Below are 21,265 nucleotides of genomic sequence, written 5' to 3' on the forward strand. Positions count from 1 at the left end.
GTGGATACTTGCCTTGCTTTGGATGTAAATCTGAAACAGAAGTTGGCTCCTCGGCATCATCAAAATACATAATCCAACTCCTCCACTTTGATTTACAGGAGATTCACACTTTCCCCAAAAAAATTCCTCCTATAGGATCTCCACTGTCTCCTGGTGTGTGAGTCAGAGCGATGCGCAACAGCAGAGCCTGAAATGTAGCTTTTATTGTAAATAAAAGTGGTGCAGCGCTGCTCTGCCTCTCTGTGTGTCTCCTCCGCGCTGTTTGCCTGTGCGCCTATGCAGCCTCTTCCTCAGTGTGTGTGAGTGTGTGTGTGTGTGGAGAGGAGGGGTCGTGGGAATCTGAGGCTGGTCCAGGCCAGTCCCACGGTGAGCCCAGTTATTTATTTTCTGCAATCATCAGCCAGCGAGGCTTTTTGAAGAAGTCACTTTCAAGCCTTCTAAATGCATAAAACATGAAGAGGAGGGGAGCAAAAAAATCAATCCCTCACTTGACTACAAATATGTACTCTGCCAATTTAAAAAAAAAACTAATTTTAAAAGAAATGCTTGTAGATTTTTTTTTGTTTGTTTTTAAACCAGAATGAAGTGACCCCTGGGATAAGTGGGCCAAAATCCTTCAGGTGGGTTCTAAGATATTTTACATTATCACCCTTTGGCTTTCAGTAGAGGACAATATCAATACATATTTATCAATTTGACATTAACCGTCTAGGACCTGGCATCCACATATGCAAGAGTTCATGTCTTAGGAGGTTAAACACATTTAAAGGGCAAATAACTTGGTTTTTATCTATTAAAATTGACAAAGCACATTTCTCCAGTTCTAGATACTCGTCAGTTGTTCCTAAGAGTTGTCTTGTGCACATGAGAGATGTTTTGCAGGCCAACAAAAAACCCTAACAACCTTTTAGGAGGGATGGGAGGGAGAGTGATTTGCATTCAAGTTCAGCTTGCAAAAATGGAGCAACTCACTTCAGTCTGTGATACATTTTTCATTAAGTTGAGAAAAATCCACAAATGAGAAGCAAAACATCTTTAAAAAACCACCTTTATTTAATAATTAAAAAAACCTGTTTTCCCTAGATGTCTAACAATCTTCCCCGACACTGTGAGTGATGTTTGGGCAGATTGCTCCAGATGAATATGGATGGAGTGAAAATTTAATTCAATTCAATTTTTCAGTTCAACTTTATTTATACAGGTTAGTCTCATTGAGCCTTGATGACTCATTTACAAGAGAGACCTGTTTTAAACAAAGAACACCGTTGATGTACAAACAGCAATAGAAAAGCATATAAAATGAAAAGTAAAAGAAATTATTTAAAAATGAAACAAAAACAGCTACATTATAAAGCGATGTAAAATACTAAAAACAGGGAACATGTCTGCATTGGTATTTGCCATGAACTCAGCAGTTGTTTAAAATCCCTTAGGTCAAGAGTGTCAGATCTTTTTGTAAGATATTCCAGGAAACAGGAGCGGAGTAGGAGAAGGCCCTTTGGCCTAGTTCAGTCCACACTGAGGGAACACTGCAGGTAATAATGTCCTGAGAGCGCACGCTGTAGCTGCACTCACGCAGTGTCATGTAGATGTATGAAGGCAGCAGACCAAGAATTGATTTAAAGATGAAACTGTACCAGTGAGAGAGTCTGTGTGAAGTTAATGATGTCCAGTTAACCAGTGAATACAGTCTACAATGGTGGGTATGATCGTTACAACCAGTTATGAATCTTAGCGCACTGTGATAGACAGCATCCATCATCTGCAGAGTGCTTGTAGAGGCGTTCATGTAAATATTGTCACAGTAGTCAATGTAGGGGAGGAATGTTGCAGTTACAAGATATTTCCTAGTGTTCAAAGTTAAGACAGGATCTGTTTCTGAAAAAGATGCCCAGTTTAACTTTCAGTTTCTTTACCAAGTTTTTGACATGAGGGTTAAGAGAGATGCAAATCGACCAAGATACTCCAGTATTTGTAAGAATTGAAAAACTCAATACGAACACCATTCAAAGATAAAATAGAAGGACTGCTGGGACTTCTTGTTTGAAAACAACACATTTGGTTTTGTCGGCGTTTAGAACCAGTTTGAGATGGAACAAATCAGACTGGATGATGCTGAATGCAGACTGTAAAAGCTGGAAAAACTTAGCAACTGTTTTAGCTTGTCAATAAACAACTGTGTCGTCGGCATAGAAATGTAAGGAAGCAATAATGCATCTGACCTACATTACTAATTTAAATTGTGAAGAGGGTGGGTCCTAAGACTGAACCTTGTGGTACACCGTTGTTAACGGATAGCTGGAAGAAGTACCATTTTCTTGAACACTTTACTGTTAATTAATTTAATAATTTAATTAAATTTGACCTCTTCATATTGTGGATCCCTGCTCAGACAGAACTTTGTAAAATTGTGAGTCATTACCTTTCACATCACGTGTTAGCTTAGTGAACATTACCTGCAATAAGGACCAGATGTGGACCAACAAATGTCACATGGGCCAGTTGTTGTGCCAGTGGATACTTGACAAACACGCACACACCATCAGGCTATTTGTGAACTTTAATTTTATTTCGTTTTTTTACAAAGCAAGGTAGTTTGAGCCTGCTGTATATATGGGCCAGATGTGGCCCACACAGAGTACTGGTTTGAGGGCAAGCTTGCATGTGTGCCAGATGTGAGCGACACGCAGCGGTTCTGAGTTTGAGGGGGAAAATGAAACCGAGCTGCATGGAGATGATTTGCAGAGAAATTAGAGCCACATTTACATCTCCTAACAAGAAGGGTCAGTGACATCATGTCAGGTCATTTTGTGTTACAGCTCATTATAAACGATTCAACTGGTAAACTTTAAGAAATGCTCTAAAGAGCTCGTAATGAAGTCAAATTTTTATACAGTGACGGAGAGATGTCAGCTGGATCAAAAATAATGCAGCAAATATTTTGTAACCAATTAACCTGGAGCAGTGTGGTGATTCCTGTAAAAATAAAAACTAATATTGTGAAAACTTCAGGAAAAGAAAAGTAGCTGATTCAAAGCTGTTCTAAGTAATTAAATACTACTCTTGTTCTTCTTAAAGTATAACTGTGAAGTACACCTATTAAACTAGCTGGAAGGGTTTCATCGCTGAACTGTTAATGGAACTTGAATAGCTGACATTTGCTGAAAGTATTAAAACAGCAGAAATGTGTAGAAAAACCTGAATAGAGTAGAAATGAGCCGAATAAGGTGAAATAGGCAGAGAGGTTGCATTGGTTATAAAAAATTCTGAAATTAGCTAAATAGAAACTGACGAGCAGAGAAATGCTGTAATTGGCAAAAAAGGAAGCCACAAAAACAAAATAAGTTGCAACTAGTAGAAAGAGTGTGAAAGAAGCAATATGTATATATATGTGCTTAGTGTATATTTAGTTGTTTTTCTTAGTTCATATCTTAGATGTTATTACTGTTTTTCTTATACATTTTATTGTTGGATGTAACTGGAACCTTGTGTACATAATTTCGCTCCACCACATGTACCACATGAGGTGTGAATGACAATAAAGAAACTCTGACTTGGATATATATATATATATATATATATATATTTAAAAGAATAAACAGTAATGAGAGAAAAAAGGAGAAAAAGGCTAAAATTAGCAGAAAACTACCAAATAAAAGTAGCTGAAAAGCAGAAAAGGGCTGAATTTAGCAGAAAGAAGCTGAAAAGAGAATAAAAAGACGAAATTAGCAGAAACAAGCTAAAAGGAGCAGAAAATTTGATGAAATGACCAGAAAGGAGCTGACAGAAGCTGAACAAAAGATGAAATGAGCTGGAAAACATTTTAGCAACACAAAGGGGTTGAAGGATGTGAAAAGGACATGTTCATGAGAAGAAAAACATGGCAGAAAAAGCTAAATATTTTGAAAAGTAAAAAATGCACAAAATAGCAGGAATGTCCTGAATGAGCTGAAACTTTTGATACAAAAAAGCACAAAAATGGCAGAATGAGTTGGATGCCAAAGAAACATACGGAAGAATAACTGAGCTTTATAAGCATCGGCACCGTTACTTAAGTGTTTAATACAATAAACGTAGAAAACATAAAATAAGGAAAAGGTTGCTACAGGACTGGTAGATAAAATATGAAATAGTTCAGTTTTTAGGTGATGTTTGTGTTTTTATTTGTGCACGTCTGAAGTGCCTGGGGTTAAATAAGGAGAGCAGGCGATGTGCACCTCATTTATTTTCACAGTCCAACAAACAGCTGCAGCTTCCTCCGAGCCAGAATGGCCAACCGTTGTCCCATAACTTACAACACATAAATTAAAGCTGTTCGCATATAAACAGTTACTGATGTACACATTCAGACTTGCTGCAAAACATATTTACAAAAAAAAAAAAACACAAACCAAAGATGTCCAACTCCTCTCCTCCACCATTAAAATCTGTTTACATTTAGCAGTCCACTGCCACGGCGTCCTTCGTGTGCAGACCGAGTCTTTGCATAACTAAGCAAATGGTAAACTGGTTAGGAGCGGCTCTCCTGTTGTAGCTGTATATTATTTACACCGTAAGAGGTTACTTAAACCAAGAAGAATAAGTTGGCTATAAACAGAACAACTTTAAGTTGTTTAACATTCATATTCATTGGTTAAAAAAAAAAAAAAAAGCTGGTTCATTGTTTTGATTTTTCCATCTTAAGAGACGGCAAGAATCCTTGATTTAGCCCTTGGCCCGGTTCGTCACAAAGCAATGCTCCAACCAGAAAAAGCAACTGGACGGCAGGAAAACACATCCTCGTTTTCCAAACACTTAATATTTTGCGCAGATACGCAGCTTTTAGCATCCTTGTTGAATCTAGGCTTCGGCCAACTCTACGTATATTCAGGCTGTCGAGCTCTTTGAGCCTTCAAGCCGCCTCGAAGTGCTTCAGCTACATCGAGTTTCACATTTTTTTTAAACGTCTCACCACCTCACGATTGTATTTTGCAGCTTTATAAAAAGAAAAGGTAAAAAAGTCTTAAGTAGTAACCAAGACATACTTGTTCCATCTGCTCAGAGCTCCAGCAGCATTTCTTTAACTGTACAATGTTAGGAAGCCTTAAAGGTCCCGGTATTTTTTTCATTTTTAATGTTTTCATCGGAAGCTCTTCCTCAGGTTGAGCAGTGCCGTTCATCTTAAGAGAAAGAGGAGGGGGGGGGGGGGGGGGATGGGACGTTTTATTTTTTTCAATTTTTTAGATTTCTTCCTCTTGTTTCTCGCCGACAACAAATCAAACTTGTTCTGGCTGATTTTACGACAAGGTCCAAATTGAACGGAGACAGTCTGAACTGCAGGACCCGAGAGGAGGGAGCGAGTCCTCGTGGAGTCATGTTGGCTTTTGTTCTTTTTATTCTTCGTCCGTGTTCTTCAGCATGAGGATGGAGTTGTAGATCTTCAAAGCAGGTCCTAACTTGATTGACAGGATCTTAACGATGTCTGCTTGGGTGAGCAGAAGGAAGGACTCGCCATCTATTTGCTAAAGACAACAACAGTTTGATTAACACTTAAGCACTCTTTCCTTCCTAAATGACATTAATATTTATGCAAAACTTGTGAATATGCGAGAAGCTGTATGAAATGATGCACAGCGGACATAATAAAGTTTGCAGACAAACCACTGACGGCTGAACTTAAAGAAATATAGAGCTAATTTGTTCCTGACTGTATTATTGCAAGTTCTAGCACATGTACTGGATAACATGAGAATAATCAGCTGAAAAGCATGTTTACACTCCAAACCAACAAAAAAAATGGACATTTTAAATTACTAATTACTTAAACATTTAAACGATGCGTAATAATACACACACAAAAAAAGCAATTATTTTCAAAATAAAAGTTGGCAATAAGTTACAAATAATCTGTCGTTAATGAGCGGGTTTCAGCAGTGACTTGTGATCTTTAGCAGACGGTTTTGAAGTGCTAACCTCCGTTTTAAAAGTAGCAGCGTGTTCTTTACATCCTGGGAGTCCTTTGACGAAACCGGCCACCTGATGGAACAAAAACGACAAATAATCAAAGAAGCGCTCGTTCGTCCAGGCGGCGTGTTCATACGCAAACGTCTGAATCGTGTTGACCAGAGCGGAGCTCCTTGAATTATTCATGCACTTTGTTTGAACTACTTGTCTTCCTGTTGAACGAGTGAATGAGGAGCGTGTCTGTTTTTCATGTGCTGACACGGTGTGCGAGCGGGTCGGACCTCTTCAGCACTCCAAGTGGCCACTCTCTTGGCAGTCAGCCCCAGGACCTCAGGCAGCAGCTGGCAGTGTTTGTCCCAGCACAGAGCCACTCTGTGAGGAGGAGAGGCAGAGATGCCGGGGGAGAACACCGACTCGTGGAGGGCCTGCTGGAGAGAGATGGTTTCTGGAGAAGCTGCGGAGGAAGAGGAGGAGAGCAGCAGTCAGAGGGAGCGGACAGGAGTTTGTTTAACCACGTCACACTCGACTCACATTTTCCATCACTCATCTCCTCCTTGACGTAGTGCATCTTTAAGTATTTGGGAGCTGGAGCCATCCTGGAGAAAAACAACAGGTTAGAAGTTATCTTCTGACATGAGACATCATTCTGAGCCCTTCGGCTCAGCTTGGTGTGACCCACTGATGATAAACGGTACCGTTTGGGCCTTGTTCCATTCTGGCTTTGCTCGTTGGCACCACCCAGTGGTTCCAGCAGGTGGTTGCATCCCTGAAGCTCAGCTTCACCGGTCACTGGTTTCCTAGCAACACAGATAGTCTTTCAGGTAAAGTCCTTTATAAATATTTAATAGGACATGCTGTATAGATGTTTATGTGAACGAGTGAAGCACCTTGTTGGTGAGCTTAAATTTACAGTTCATTAAGTCGGACACAAAAGTCCCAATGAGAATGTTAACGAGCTTTTAAAGTCTGTTCTTGTTTTGTGAAAACGTGGCCTGCGGTGCGTTCAGGAGCAAACCTGTTTTGGGGCTCCACAGCCCCTTCAGGCTGTGGCAGAGTCGAGTTGGACTGAGGCGCACTATTTGTTTGAGGGTCGGTCCGTCGCCCCCGTGGCGGAAGCCCGCTGAGGGCGAGAGGTCGCTCGCCGCTGAGACGGTCGGGCACCAAACCCTCCTTGTTCAGATTCGTCTCAGAGTAGGGACAGCTCACCTGACTGTACACAGAAAGACACACAAACTTCACTTGATTTAAATTCACCTTACAGTTCTTAGTATTGTGCAAACGAACAGGCTGCTGCAAAAAGGAAGCAGAAGGGAGGTATTCTCTCCCAGACTCCCACAAACACAGCAACACATTTAGACTGCCACCCTCCCACACAAATACAAATGACATTTAAGAAAGCGGAGTCTCCGGCCCTCTTTTTTTTGCTCCATTACTAAGCCATGATTAAACAGGACAGTCGCCTTGAATGATCTGAATACGAACACTGCAACAGCAGAAACTGATGGAATACACCACAAATGTTACATGTTGATGTAAAATATATAAATCTGTGATTTCTTAGACATTCTTTGTTATATCTAAGCTTTTAGGAGCCACATGTTTTTTGACAAAGGATTGTGAGGTAACATGAGGTCACTTTATTAATGATCTAAATTAATCTAAATATGCTGCAACCTAAAATGACATTTCATGAAAGAAGAAAAGAAAACTGACAGAATCGTAGCCATTTTCATGCCGGCTGACTCACGAGTTAATTTGCCAACATTATACAGACCAACAGACACATCATCACTCGTATAGCACTGAAAGGTGCCTGATTAAAAACTTCACAAGTACCGAGAGAAGGAGTCTGAGTGTAAATAGAGTACGAGTAACTAACGTGTAGTGGGTCCCGTAGCGAGGCCCTCTGATGTGTCCGACACCGTTGCATCCTGGGGTGGGACACGCTTGTCCCAGGGCACTCAAAGGCTCACTGGTGCCTGAAACATACACACACAGAAGGAGAGTTGACGCAGCACTGGTCTCATCTCTTCAAACCACAGCCTGAAAAGATGCAGCCTGAGGCAGAATCGAAAAGCGTGTCTCACTGTTGGGATACTGCAGAGGATGTCCAGTTTTCTGACACCACCCAACTGGGTGCAGATCCGGGCAGTCCGTCTCGACCCAGTAGTCGTACTCAGAACTCCACCCGTCAAAGTGAATCTGCACGAGGAAGGGGAGCGGAAAAATGAAGAGCTGTTCAGCACAGCGTGAGTGAAAACCTTCGCTCAGATGTTTGTTGTTGTTGTTTCACCTTCAGTCGGTGGTCTTCTGCGTCCACTATGGTGGCAACACGGATGAGCATGGGGTTCCTCCTATCGACAGCTTCCACTTTCATCCCCATCTGGAAACCATGGAGAGGTCGCTGCAAACAGAGTCAAAAAATAAATAAAAATCATCAACGTCTCATGTCGTATATATGGATTATGTGCTGTAAGGGCTTGGTGATATATTGATTTAATTTATTTGGATTTTTAGTCCAAAAAAGCAGATTTCCTTGGTGATGCTTTAGCACTGTATTTAGGCGTTGGCCTAAACTACACTTGGTAAGAATCACAGCTCAAGAAGATGAATACCATAAATAAAGTCAAGTAAACTCAGGTATGTAGATGTTTCCAAGCATCAGGATAACCAGTTTAGCGGTGGGCTGTATCTAAAATCCAGTGGCTGCTTTATGAAGTCGCTCCCCATCAGATGTCTCAAATGGCGTTATCGAGACCATCGAGTATAAATTTTCATGGCTACGTTTTTAACTGTCTGCATCAAATTTATGGAGTTTGGTTTTTCCTCCTGTCTTCTAACGCACCACTCCCAGCAGACAGAAAACACCCCAGCCCACCCAGAAAATCATCCTGCTCAGCGTTTTGGTATCAGGAGAGAACGAAGCCGAAGGGAAAGGACAAATCCACGCACGTTTACAAGCATGGTTCAGTGCACGCCTGTTTTGAAATTAAAGCGTAGTGCCTTTGATACAGCTAGATATCTCTTCAACTGGAAAAGACGAGGACGGTTACTTTAGTTAGGACGTTTAAGACAATAAATTCAAACCACAAACATTTTAGAGCAACAAAGTTGCCAACTTCACTTTAAGAATCAAACTACACTAAAGCTAAAGGGAGTGTTGCGTTATATTACAGCATTTCTGCGTGAACGCTTCGCCAAACATGTTTTTGACCTCCTCGCCCAGTTTGAAATACAGTCAAATAGTTGTGTCGCAGTGCGCTGGTCTGTTTGGGTCGTACCGGTTTGAAGGCTCGGGCCGGAGCAGCCTGGGTCCCCGTTTCCTCCAGGTATTTCTCCCACGAGAAATTCTTGGGCTCTTTATACTCTAAAAGTAAACAGAAGCTCGTCACATAGAAAATGCCACATAAATACATTTACAACACAGGGGTGTCCAAAGTGCAGCCCAGGGGCCATTTGCGTCCCTCTGAGTGATTTTGTGTGGCCCGCAACGGCAGTTTAGAAGAAGTGTAATTTTGTCCCCGGGCTTAAGAAGCTGCTGCAGATAAGAAACTTTTAGCAAATTTAAGGGTGACATTTATTTAATAGATATTATTAGGTAGTTATTTTTATAGATTTTTATTATTAAATTATTAAGCTTATTATTAAGTTATTTATATATTTTATAGGTAGTTAATTTTACAGTTTCATGACGAAAAGGACCAAAAACTTTTACCAACTAGGACACTGGGCTTTGTTAAGGGAACGGGAAGAACTCGTATACAGTTTGATCACTGCCATCTACACCTTTTCAGTACTTCAAGGACTTGTTTGGAGCGGGCCAACCATGATTCTGGGAATTTATAAAGAACTCTCAGGTGGAATTTGAACTGAGAAACCAACAACATTTTCACTTCAGGCATCCACCACCAGATCCCACGACCACTTTTGAGTGACTTTTTTCAAAGAAAAGCAACTCATTTATGCTTCTGTTCTCAAGAATAGATTCAAATGGACTTTCCAAGTGCAGGGAAACGAAAACAAGAAACGAATCAAAGCAACAGTTTTGTTACTAAGAGAAACAAGCGGTACATTGATGAACCCCATTGCAGAGGGATTTGAAAAATAAATGTTTGTAGTTTTCGAGATGTGTTTTTCTGGACTGGAACTGAATGGAGTATTCAAGGAAACCTTAATGTTTATGGTGCAAGATATTCAAGTGGGCATGAGTTAAATTGTGTATAAGAAGAGAAGGTATTTTTTTTCCCTTGCCCGAGGCAGCGCAGAGTGACGGATCCTGGCGAGCGGAGAGAGCAATTTTATCCACCAGCAGGTGCAATGGCACTCTCAACATTCATGGATGAACAAGGTTATTCCCAGTTCCCTCTTTTGGCTCTGCGACGGAGGGTACTAATTGTGAAGGTGGTTTTAAAACTATGATTTAAAACTCCTTTTTCACCTAAATCATTGTAATTTAGCTCTTCCATAAAAATATTTTGTATTTAAAAAAATAAAAATGCCTTTTCTAAGCTAAATTTCCAATTTATTTGGCCCCATGGGTACTTTCAAGTTGCCAGTTTTGGACATCACTGCCACAAAGAATAAAAACTAAAGAGGCACTGAGATTCATAGAAAAAACATCTTCAGTCTAATCACTTAAAAACATGTTTTTGTCTCTCCCCTAGTTAACAAACTGCAATGTCCCTGAAGTTAATCTGCAATAATCTTTGATAAAGTTGAAGAATAGTCGGAAGTATTTTATTAATAAAGTGTTTTGGTGTCTTACCAGGTGGAGTTGTCAAAGTTAAGGCAACTTCTTCACAGAAACCAACAGGATGGATATATGGACTGCTGGCATCACACCTTCAGAGGACCCCGTAAACACAAAACATCACTTTTAGTTCTAATAAACTTTTCGTACAACTACAGTGCCTTGTGAAAGTATTCGGCCCCCTTGAACTTTTCAACCTTTTGCCACATTTCAGGCTTCAAACATAAAGATATAAAATTTAAATTTTTTGTGAAGAATCAACAAGTGGGACACAATCGAGAAGTGGAATGAAATTTATTGGATGTGTCAAACTTTTTTAACAAATAAAAAACTGAAAAGTGGGGCGTGCAATATTATTCGGCCCTTTTACTTTCAGTGCAGCAAACTCACTCCAGAAGTTCAGTGAGGATCTATGAATGATCCAATGTTGTCCCAAATGACTGATGATGATAAATAGAATCCACCTGTGTGTAATCAAGTCTCCGTATAAATGCACCTGCTCTGTGATAGTCTCAGTGTTCTGTTCAAAGCACAGAGAGCATCATGAAGACCAAGGAACACACCAGGCAGGTCCGAGATACTGTTGTGGAGAAGTTTAAAGCCGGATTTGGATCCAAAAAGATTTCCCAAGCTTTAAACATCCCAAGGAGCACTGTGCAAGCAATCATATTGAAATGGAAGGAGTATCAGACCACTGCAAATCTACCAAGACCCGGCCGTCCCTCTAAACTTTCATCTGGAACAAGGAGAAGACTGATCAGAGATGCAGCCAAGAGGCCCATGATCACTCTGGGTGAACTGCAGAGATCTACAGCTGAGGTGGGAGAGTCTGTCCATAGGACAACAATCAGTCGTACACTGCACAAATCTGGCCTTTATGGAAGAGTGGCAAGAAGAAAGCCATTTCTCAAAGATATCCATAAAAAGTGTTGTTTAAAGTTTGTCACATGCACCTGGGAGACACCAAACATGTGGAAGAAGGTGCTCTGGTCACAAGAAACCAAAATCCAACTGTTTGGCCACAATGCAAAACGATATGTTTGGCGTAAAAGCAACACAGCTCATCACTCTGAACACACTATCCCCACTGTCAAACATGGTGGTGGCAGCATCATGGTTTGGGCCTGCTTTTTATCAGCAGGGACAGGGAGGATGGTCAGAATTGATGGGAAGATGGATGGGGCCAAATACAGGAGCATTCTGGAAGAAAACCTGTTTGAGTCTGCAAGAGACCTGAGACTGGGACAGAGATTTATCTTCCAACAAGACAATGATCCAAAATATAAAGCCAAATCTACAATGGAATGGTTCACAAATAAACGTATCCAGGTGTTGGAATGGCCAAGTCAAAGTCCTGACCTGAATCCAATCGAGAATCTGTGGAAAGAGCTGAAGACTGCTGTTCACAAATGCTCTCCATCCAACCTCACTGAGCTCGAGCTGTTTTGCAAGAAAGAATGGGCAAGAATTTCAGTGTCTCCATGTGCACAACTGAGACAAACCCCAAGAGACTTGCAGCTGGAACTGCAGCAAAAGGCGGCGCTACAAAGTATTAACGCAAGGGGGCCGAATAATATTGTACGCCCCACTTTTCAGTTTTTTATTTGTTAAAAAAGTTTGACACATCCAATAAATTTCATTCAACTTCACGATTGTGTCCCACTTGTTGTTGATTCTTCACAAAAAAAATTAATTTTATATCTTTGTTTGAAGCCTGAAATGTGGCAAAAGGTTGAAAAGTTCAAGGAGGCCGAATACTTTCACTAGGCACTGTAAATGTGCAGATGTAGTATTGATACTGGAGCCTAAATTCCACATTAATTTAAACTTTAAAAAGGCAGAGCGGAGAATATATTTAGATAATTTGGTATTTTTCCATCAGGTTCTTACCAGTAATCATGCGTGTCATCCCAGTTGTCAAAATGAATCAGCAGGCGGTTGTCAACAACAGCAGCTATTGTTGCTACACAGACCATCGAAGGGTTTTTCCTGTCGGCTGCCTCTAGTTTCATCCCTGCTCTGAATCCAGATGGAGTCACAGACTAAAAAAACAAAACGAATAAAAACACTGTTAGCCATTAAATCCTTAAAAGTGAAATAAAGACACAAGTGCTGTATGAGTGAAATTTGTTGACGAATGTTAAAATGAGTTGTTGGAAAAAGCACAACACTCAAATACCAAAAAGCAAAATGCTAGCTAAAAGTAAAAAACACTCAAAAACAGAAAACGGTTAGTTCAAAGTTAAGAGTATCAAGTAGCTAAAATACCAATAGACTACCTAGAAACTAAAATAGCAAAATGCTGCATAAAAGCTAAAAGTAACAAAGGGCTACCTAAAAGCTAAACGTAGCAACAAAAAAAACTAGCCTGAAGCTATGTGTATCAGAAGACTAGCTAGAAGCTAAGTTACAAAAACCTAGCTAAAAGAATCAAGAAGCCAAAGAAAAGCTAAAGTTGGCAAAATGGTAAAGGCAGTAGAAAGCTAGCTAGAAGCTAAAAGTAAAATTTCTGTTAAAGGTGAAAGTAACAAGTTATCTAAAAACTCAACATAGCAAAAGGCTAAACAAAGCAAAATTCTAATTAAAAGTAACAAAAGGCTAGGAAATAGCAAGCAGAACGGCAGATTTAAGCATTAGAAGACAAAACATGGCAAGAATGTAGAAGCAGATTTTAAAGAGAACTGCGTTTTTGAAGGAACTGAAGACATCTGAACGCATTTCTAGGGAAAATATTTGTAAATGAAGGTTAAAGTTTTGAAATGTATAAAAGTTACAAAAATGAAATGTTAAAGCACCAGTCTCCTGAATGAGCTGAACGTTTTGAGAAAAGAACGGCTAAAACGGCAATATATGTAAAAGTAGCAAAAACTGTACAAAAAAGTAAAAAGTGTTTTCTTCTTCTTTCGGCTGCCCCCTGCGTTGGGGGTCACCATAGTGAATTAAGTCTCATGAAGACTTGGCAATTATTTATACACCGGATGTCCTTCCTGACGCAACCACAGACCACCGAGCTACCACAGCCCTCTGTGTGGAGCAGAGAGCTGCAGCTAGGGCGCCCAGAGGAGCAGATGGGGGTTAAGGGCCTTGCTCAAGGGCCCAGAGTGGGACGAATGAGGGTGAAGGCAGGTGTGGGTGCTTCACCTATCCCACTCACATTTTTTTTTAAAATGTTGTCTGTACCGGTAGTTGAACCGGCAATCTTCCGATCACAGGCCCACCTTCTCTAACCTCTGCACCACCACACCCTCCAGAAAATTAAAAGATTGATGATAAAAAGACCAGATGAAACGTTTGCTCAGAACTTACCGTGTTGAGGCTCTTGAAAAGATGTTTTGGAGCCAGCTGGCCCCTGCAGTTCTTCACATACATGCTCCAGTTAAACTCTCCGTCTTTACAGCCTACAAGAAGACAAACCAACCTTTTCACAGTCAAGTCCAAGCCTATGTGAATGTGCAAAACACCTGGTAAACATGTTTGCAGCTACCTTTGGGCAATAATAACTTGTGTCCGTTCTTCTCACACCAGCCGGCTGGTTTCAGATCCCACGAGTCGGCGTTGGCCCAGAAGTCGTAGCATTCGGGGTAACCGTCAAAGTGCAGTCTGACTCTGTAGCCTTGGATCTGCGGGGTGACAGGATGCCGCACACGTGAAAAAGTGAGTGAAACTCCTCACAGATTAAAAACCCAAACTTTAGCGGCACTCGTACCTCTGCGACGGTGAGCACGCAGAAGAGAGACGGGTGAGACGGGTCCAGTCCCTCCATCTTCATCCCGACCTTGAAACTGTTCCTGCTTTGAGGCAATGACTGGTGCTGCAGGACAAACGCAGCGAGGTTCAGAAAAATAGACCACTGAGGGGTAAAACAAACAGATGCAAGATGGAGGCTGGGTGTTTGAACCTCTTTGAACAGCTTCACAGGAGCAGCGACAGCTCTCTCTTCTTCCAGGTAAGCAGGCCAGCTCCAAGCCCGTTTCTTATTGGGAGGCGCGGTCACTGAGGAATAAAACAAAGAAAAATATACTACAAGTCAGTTTGGGCGGCAGGTGATATGCATTCCTTTCAAGTCTTTAATAATTTATGCATTTTTATTCTTGCGTTTTGTCACTTTTAGGCTCAAAGTTCAGAAAACTGTTAAGAGAATCTAAATAAATCTGAATTACAAAATTAATTAAAATTCTGACATTTTATCACCGATGATCTTTAAATTTTCAGCAGAAGAGCAATAAGAAACATTCACATCAGCAAAACTGAATCTAAAATGTAAGTGTTTTTGTGTTTATGGTCAACTGGGGGCTTAAACGTATCTCAAGTCAGACATTTAATGTTTTATTATAAACATCCCTCACTCCTTCAACCTACCAGGCTTGGTGATTTTGGCTCCTCTCCTGCCTTTGATGATCTTCGCTTTTTCCTGTTGAAAAAAACAAAAAGTTAAAAATATTGACTCTAGTCCAGAAGACGATTTTGAAGCGTTTACATCACTGTAGTGCTGTATACCTGGACTGGGCTTCATAGTGTTCTGCTCACCTCTGGCTCCTCTTGGTTGTCCTCCTCTTCATCACCAGAGTCCATGTAGATCTTCCTCTTTTTGCGAACACGTTTCCCCAGCCTCTCGCCCTCCACTGCCTGACTGTCCCGCGCTTCTGCCGGAGATGACCTTAGAGAAATAAAACATTAATATCAAATCAAATAATGAGACTCATGAAGAGCACAAGTTTTTTATTTTATGTTTACCTGCCGCTGGAAGGCTGAGCACAGACGGGGCTACAGAATTTGCCTTGAAGCAAAGCATCCCTGGGAACTGGTCCTCCGCAGGAGCAGCAGCGTGACAGCTCCCCGTTCTGACCCGTGTCTGCACTAGAACCCACTTCAACACCAGCAGGACCAAAATCCACTTTCATGCCGTCCTCTGAACAAAAACAAAAGATTAACAATTTAGTATTCACTGAAGGAATGCATATCACTGCTGTCTTTCATTTCAGAGTTTTAAACTAAGATCATCTTCTGATGAGGAGGGGATGAAGTTGTAGCCGTTTTGGTCAAAACAGTTTGTTCAATTTAAGCTTAACCGTGAGATGTTATGCTCAGAGTACGAGTTGTGTACCACTCTTCGCTATAACCACATTAAATTTGAGCTCAGTAGTCATAAAAGTGACTGAGTTTCAGCCATTTCTATGTTGGCTAATATTATAATCGCTGTCAAAAGACATGATATTTAATTTAATTAATTTTTTTATGTGTATCATCTATGATAAGAATAACCACTAAAAAACAATAAACAAAAAAATAATAATAACCAATAAATAACCAATCATTCTCTACCAAAAGTCTACCGTAGGATTTATAATAAATAAGCAAATTCAGCAGAACCGTGTTTTGTTGCCAACAACAAAGAGTCGTTTGTTTACATGGGAACGTTGATGTGCACAGTGCAGTCGGTCTTGGCACGCGATGAATATCGAGTCAGTAAAATAATTCCCAGATGTAAACAGTCAGACGGATAACAATGGATTCAGAGATGGCATGTTAAAAACAAAAAGTTGAAGTTCTTCCTTCTTCTGAAAAGAAACGGCGACTAAAAGCTGCACGGACGAGCGTCGACAGACGTACGAGTCAGTGTGGGGAGCGTCGAAGCAAATTTTGGGCCTAAGCTCACAAACAAATAAGCCGTGCTGAGATTTTTAAAATTCTATTCCTGAAACTTATCATAACAAATAAACAAATTTAGTTGTAAACAATGAAAAGGAATATTTGCTGTATTCTAATACTTTTTTTTTTTTACAAAAACCCTGATGACGATGAGTTACATTAACCCCCAAACAATCATTTAATCATGTAGAAAGTGTTAGAAGCATATACGTTCTAATAAAAACAGATAGAATTAGCTGTGGCAGCCATCTTAAACTGTGCCATCTTTAAATCATCTTGAAACATCATCAATGTCATCTTTGCTAAAAACAGGTCTCTTAAATGTAACTGAGTCCCCGAGACTCATTGAGACTAACCTGTATAAACAAAGGTTGAGTGACAAACAAACAAACTTAATTAGTAGTAGGCGTACGTACAAGGGTTACTTTCTGAAAGTTTCATTAAAATGTGTCCAGTTGTTCTAGAGATATTTTGTTAACAGACAAACAAGGCTCCAACAGCTAAGGCTAAAGTTGTAAACGAAGATCTCACACAATGAGCAGCTCTTTAATTCTTGTCAAACTGGCTGAACTGTCGAAATTCTTACGGTTTCCAGAGTTGATTGTAATAGCTAATGGCGTTTTGTTCAGAAAATGTGCAGAGGATCAGTCTCAGCTACTACCAAACAAAATTTTAGGTCATTACCATTCAAATTTAATTGGGTTACATCTACTTTAGGATCGGTTGGCTTTTCATGTAAACCCCACATTAAAAAGTTACCAGGACCAGTTTCTTCCGCCTGAACAATATCACTAAAAACGAAACGTCTTGTCCAAAAATGATGCAGAGAAGCAGCTCCGTGCATTCTTCCATTCCAGGTTGGACTATTGTAATTCTTTATCGTCTGGGTGTCCATAACAACTCTCTGCAAAGTCTTCTGTTGATCTGAAATGATGCTGCCCGAGTTCTGGTGAGACTTAGAACAGACCATATTTCTCCAGTTGTAGCTTCTCTCTCTCGGCTTCTGGTCAAATTCAGAACAGAGGACTTTACTCCTAGACGGCAGGTTTACTTGTGGTTCCTAGAGTTTCTAAAAGTTGAATGGGAGGCAGATCTTTCAGTTATCAGGCTCTTCTCTTGTGGAACCAACTTCCAGTTTCTGTCCATGAGGCTGACACCTTGTCTATTTTTAAGACTAGACTTAACCTTGGATGTTCTCCGTCTGCTGGACCCGGTTCTGAAGGGCAGTCTGGGAGGCAGCTGCTGCAGTCCTTATCATCATCATGCTGCTAACAAGACCTGCTAACGCTGCTAACAAGACCATGCCGCTAATAGAACCATGCTGCTGTAGATGTACAGGTATTTCACTTTTTCACTTCTGGTGCCTTGTCTTTGTATTTTTATTGCACGTTTTGGTATTTGTTGCTGCAGGGCTTTTTTTTTTGGAGAGTCGAGACGATTGACAAACTGCTCACATCTCTTCACTCTGCTGCTGTCGTTACTCGCTTCGTTTGAAATTATTTTCATCATTAACACGTTTTTGATTCTTCCCGTAGAATCGACACCTGGACCAGTCATTCTGTGTCTCCTCTCAAACCCCAGCCAGTTGAGACAGATGGTTACTCATCCTTAGCCCAGTTCTGGTTCTGCTGGAGGTTTCTTCTTGTTAAAAGGGAGTTGATCCTTTTCACTGTCACTGATGTGCTGCTCAGGATGGGAGATGGCGCCGAAGTAAAGTTTTTAACACAATCTGCTGGCTTCCTTACATAGATAATTGTTACTCGTTGGCATTTTGTTATGTATGTGAATGTTTCTGTACAGCGCTCTGAGGTGAGTCTTGTTCTAAGCTGTTGCTAAATAAATTAGATGAATTTAAATGGAACTGGAGCCATCTTGAATCTGGTTGAGTACAAAAGTTAACCTGTCGTAACACCGATGAGTGCTTTCTGCAAGTTTCATTAAAAATCACTCCGCGGTTCAAACCCACACACACACAAAAAGATGCGCAAAAACATGATCACCCTTTCACTTTGGACAGCAGGCAATAAAAAGCACAGCACGAGGAATTCAAAAATAGAGCTGAAGCTAAGACTTGTACAAAGTAAACCTGCACTTCTTCACAATAGCAATGTTTAACACCGGCAGTCGTACCTTTGGTTTGAGATGATCCTGGCTTACTCTGATTGGCTGGAGGGGCAGCTGTGCCCACCCGTGACTGGCCCTCTGGTGGAGGGGTGGGAGTGTGAGAAGGAACAGGGTTCAACGTCTCAGAGTTAGGTACTGCCTCTTGCCCTTTGACCTCCAAGTCTGTTACCATCTCTAGAATCCCAAATTCTGTCATACGAAACTTAAAAAGGGAGGGGGGGAAAAGCAGATGTTAAGTATAATCTGTGTAAAGGATCGGTCTAAAGCAACCACTTAAACATTTAAATGAATCTACCTTAATATCACTTCCTGGCAACGTGGCGATACCATCCTTCCAGTCCAGAGCACCTATCATGTCAAACTCAGCTCCCTGGGAGGGTCCATCATTTGGTGGAGTGTCAGTCATTCCCACTCTACTCATATGACCAACCTGAACAACAACACAAAACTTATTCCAAAATACAGAACTGAACAATTTAAAACACACGGAGCCTGACAACTAGAAATCCTTGCTATTTTTCTCCAAGTCTTTGCTTACAATTTAGATCCTTTGAAGCAAAGATGAAAGAAATGGGGACAGAATTATGCATCTTATTGTAACCAAAGATGTAAAAAACAGAATCAGTCTCTACAACGTTTTGTTTCGCATTATTGTAACAATATTGTGTTGAATGTATGAAAATATAACCGTGAGGCAGCTTCTCGTTTGTTTTCATGTTTCTGCCTGCAGTACGCTGCATCACCGCCAGGTGGCGACGGCGCGTCGGCTTGCAGGGTACACCGTGCACTTCGATTTCAGACAAAACACTCAGTAATAATATTATTTTGCCGGACAAATAACGGGAAAATACGAAAACAAACGCCCCCGTTGGGGTAAACATTTCCAACTATCGTTAACAACCAGAAGAAAATGTGTCTCAACTTTGAGTTAACCGCAGAAGTTCATCTTTTCCTTGTTTTAACGGTATCTACTGAAAACGACTGCTTGTCTGGTTAGGAGCAAGGGAGAGGGTTGTTTGGTCATTGATTATAAGAAGAACATTGTTTTCTGCACCAGCTGCACAAACTTATAAGCGTTTCGAAACATATTTTATTGCGATAAAACGTTTTAGTCCTGACGCATCTTCAACACTGAATTAAGGTTATATTTTCGGTTTGTACAGAGGTCACAATCATGTGCAAAGTAAACAACAATCAGTGCTAAAGAGTCTTGGTTAAGTTTGACTTTGCGCTTGATGCCTGAGTTTTATTCTAGCCATAAACAAAGTGTATGTTAGAGCGCCCATGATTAGCATTCGCCTTATACAAAATGGCGGAGCATAAGAAGAGGCCACCAACACGTTTAAACTATGTTAATTACTAAAGTTACAAATTTATACAAATTGTGCAACATCGCTACATGTCGAACAAAAGCGAACGGTCGTCGTGTAATTTTCTGACTGAGTGTTTTCATTCACTCTGCTCGTTTTTCTTTACTTTCCCCTTGTCACGGAATGTCAGCCCGGGTAGCTACGTTTAAGCTAACGTCAGCTAGCGCCGGTGTTGTGCCGAAAAAGGTATCCCCTCCTTGTAGGAAGCGTCTTTCAAGGCACTTGTTTTCACAAATTAATTCAGTGAAAGCCAAAAGTGACAAACGGGCTTGTGTTTGTCTGCAGCCGTGAACAGTGTGTTTTATTATTGGAAAGCGCCTCGAAATGCGCTTCCTTGTTAAGAGGGTGCTTTTCACGGCGGGGGTGTATTTGTTCGATACAACACCGCTCCGTTCAAACGAACGGAGCACTGCTACACAGCTAGCCGTATGTAGCATTGTGACTGGATGCAGCCAGCTAAGGACAATCTGTAATAAATAAGTTTACCGGCTAATAACAATAAGAAAACGCGTTTGCAAAACGATTAAAATTTCACAGAAAATCATTAACGCTCAAACAACACCGCGCTGCTGTTAGGAGCTTCAACATAAATGCTTTTTAAAAAAAATCTTCATTAGAAACTTAAAAAAAACGATTTATTCTCGCCGTTTTCAAATCAGAGTGGAAATAATAAAATCAAACACTTAATTCGCACGACAAGCACCGGGATTTCATTTTTCACCCATGTTAACAAGAACAAAACAGCATTAACGGTCGTAATCTGAGAAATTGTGGAACTCACCTCGTTTCTGTTTTAACTCTTATTTAGAGCTGGATAAGAACGGTGCGCATGCGCGCAAGATGCGCTTGCCTGACAAGTTTGGGATCTCGGAAAAAAAAAAAAAAAAGTTCGGTTCGCCACCCGCTGCCTGCGTGCGCCCGCAGCACGACTGAAAGTGAGCCCGGTGGCGATTTAACGAACAGTACTCGGTGCTGTCGGGCTCGTATTTCCCCTTTGCCTTCCGAAACAGCGTGTAAACTATGCTAACCCACCCCTCCGCCTCCCCCTTCAACAAGAAGTGTCAATGGAGCGCAGGGACCGCAGTGTCTCCATTAACCGTGGAGGAGCGTTCGGTTCCTCGTGCACTTTATTATATATATATATATTATTTATTTTTTTTACGTCTCCGTTTATAACGCAGACCGTACAGGTATTTCTCATGAGCGTGCTCCGACGACAAGCGGTTATTATTGTCTACGTCGTCAGTTAAATCAGAAAAAAAAAAAAAGTGACATAAACGGTAACCGGGAGCGGCTTAGCTCGTCTACTCATCCGCACGAGCAGAAACACGAACCCTGCACGCGCGAACGCTCCTCGAGCAAACCTTATCGAATAATACGTCAATGGAGATGACTTCTTTTTTTTTGTATTCTAGTGTGATATTTTGTA

The 21,265-nt window shown here is 40.9% G+C and overlaps 1 protein-coding gene across 1 annotated transcript; it reads right to left on the reverse strand.

Annotated features, from left to right (window-relative positions):
- Positions 1-5,052: 5,052 nt before the first annotated feature.
- l3mbtl1b (L3MBTL histone methyl-lysine binding protein 1b) lies at positions 5,053-20,687 on the reverse strand. Its single transcript, XM_037676967.1, has 22 exons — positions 20,618-20,687; positions 18,762-18,896; positions 18,473-18,668; positions 15,428-15,602; positions 15,221-15,350; positions 15,053-15,104; positions 14,592-14,686; positions 14,400-14,504; positions 14,178-14,313; positions 14,000-14,091; positions 12,584-12,735; positions 10,709-10,785; positions 9,225-9,310; positions 8,237-8,347; positions 8,031-8,145; positions 7,823-7,922; positions 6,959-7,153; positions 6,639-6,740; positions 6,475-6,539; positions 6,225-6,397; positions 5,953-6,015; positions 5,053-5,501 (listed from the first exon to the last, which is right to left on the reverse strand). Exons 2-22 carry the CDS (start codon positions 18,885-18,887, stop codon positions 5,373-5,375), a joined length of 2,475 nt encoding a protein of 824 aa, XP_037532895.1. The 5' UTR covers positions 18,888-18,896; positions 20,618-20,687; the 3' UTR covers positions 5,053-5,372.
- Between the last annotated feature and the right edge of the window lie 578 nt (positions 20,688-21,265).

This window comes from Nematolebias whitei, chromosome 5 (genome assembly GCF_014905685.2).
Source record: "Nematolebias whitei isolate Nwh7 chromosome 5, NemWhi1, whole genome shotgun sequence".
NCBI classification, from domain to species: domain Eukaryota; kingdom Metazoa; phylum Chordata; class Actinopteri; order Cyprinodontiformes; family Rivulidae; genus Nematolebias; species Nematolebias whitei.

Bases quoted from the DNA above. Each gene is read 5' to 3' on its own strand.
- l3mbtl1b (XM_037676967.1), bottom strand. From the start codon at position 18,887: ATGAGTAGAGTGGGAATGACTGACACTCCACCAAATGATGGACCCTCC. The intron at 15,603-18,472 runs GTACGACTGCCG...GTTTTTGTTCAG, and splicing joins AGGATCATCTCAAACCAAAG to AGGACGGCATGAAAGTGGAT. The intron at 14,505-14,591 runs GTTCAAACACCC...TTTGTCCTGCAG, and splicing joins CTGTGAAGCTGTTCAAAGAG to CACCAGTCATTGCCTCAAAG.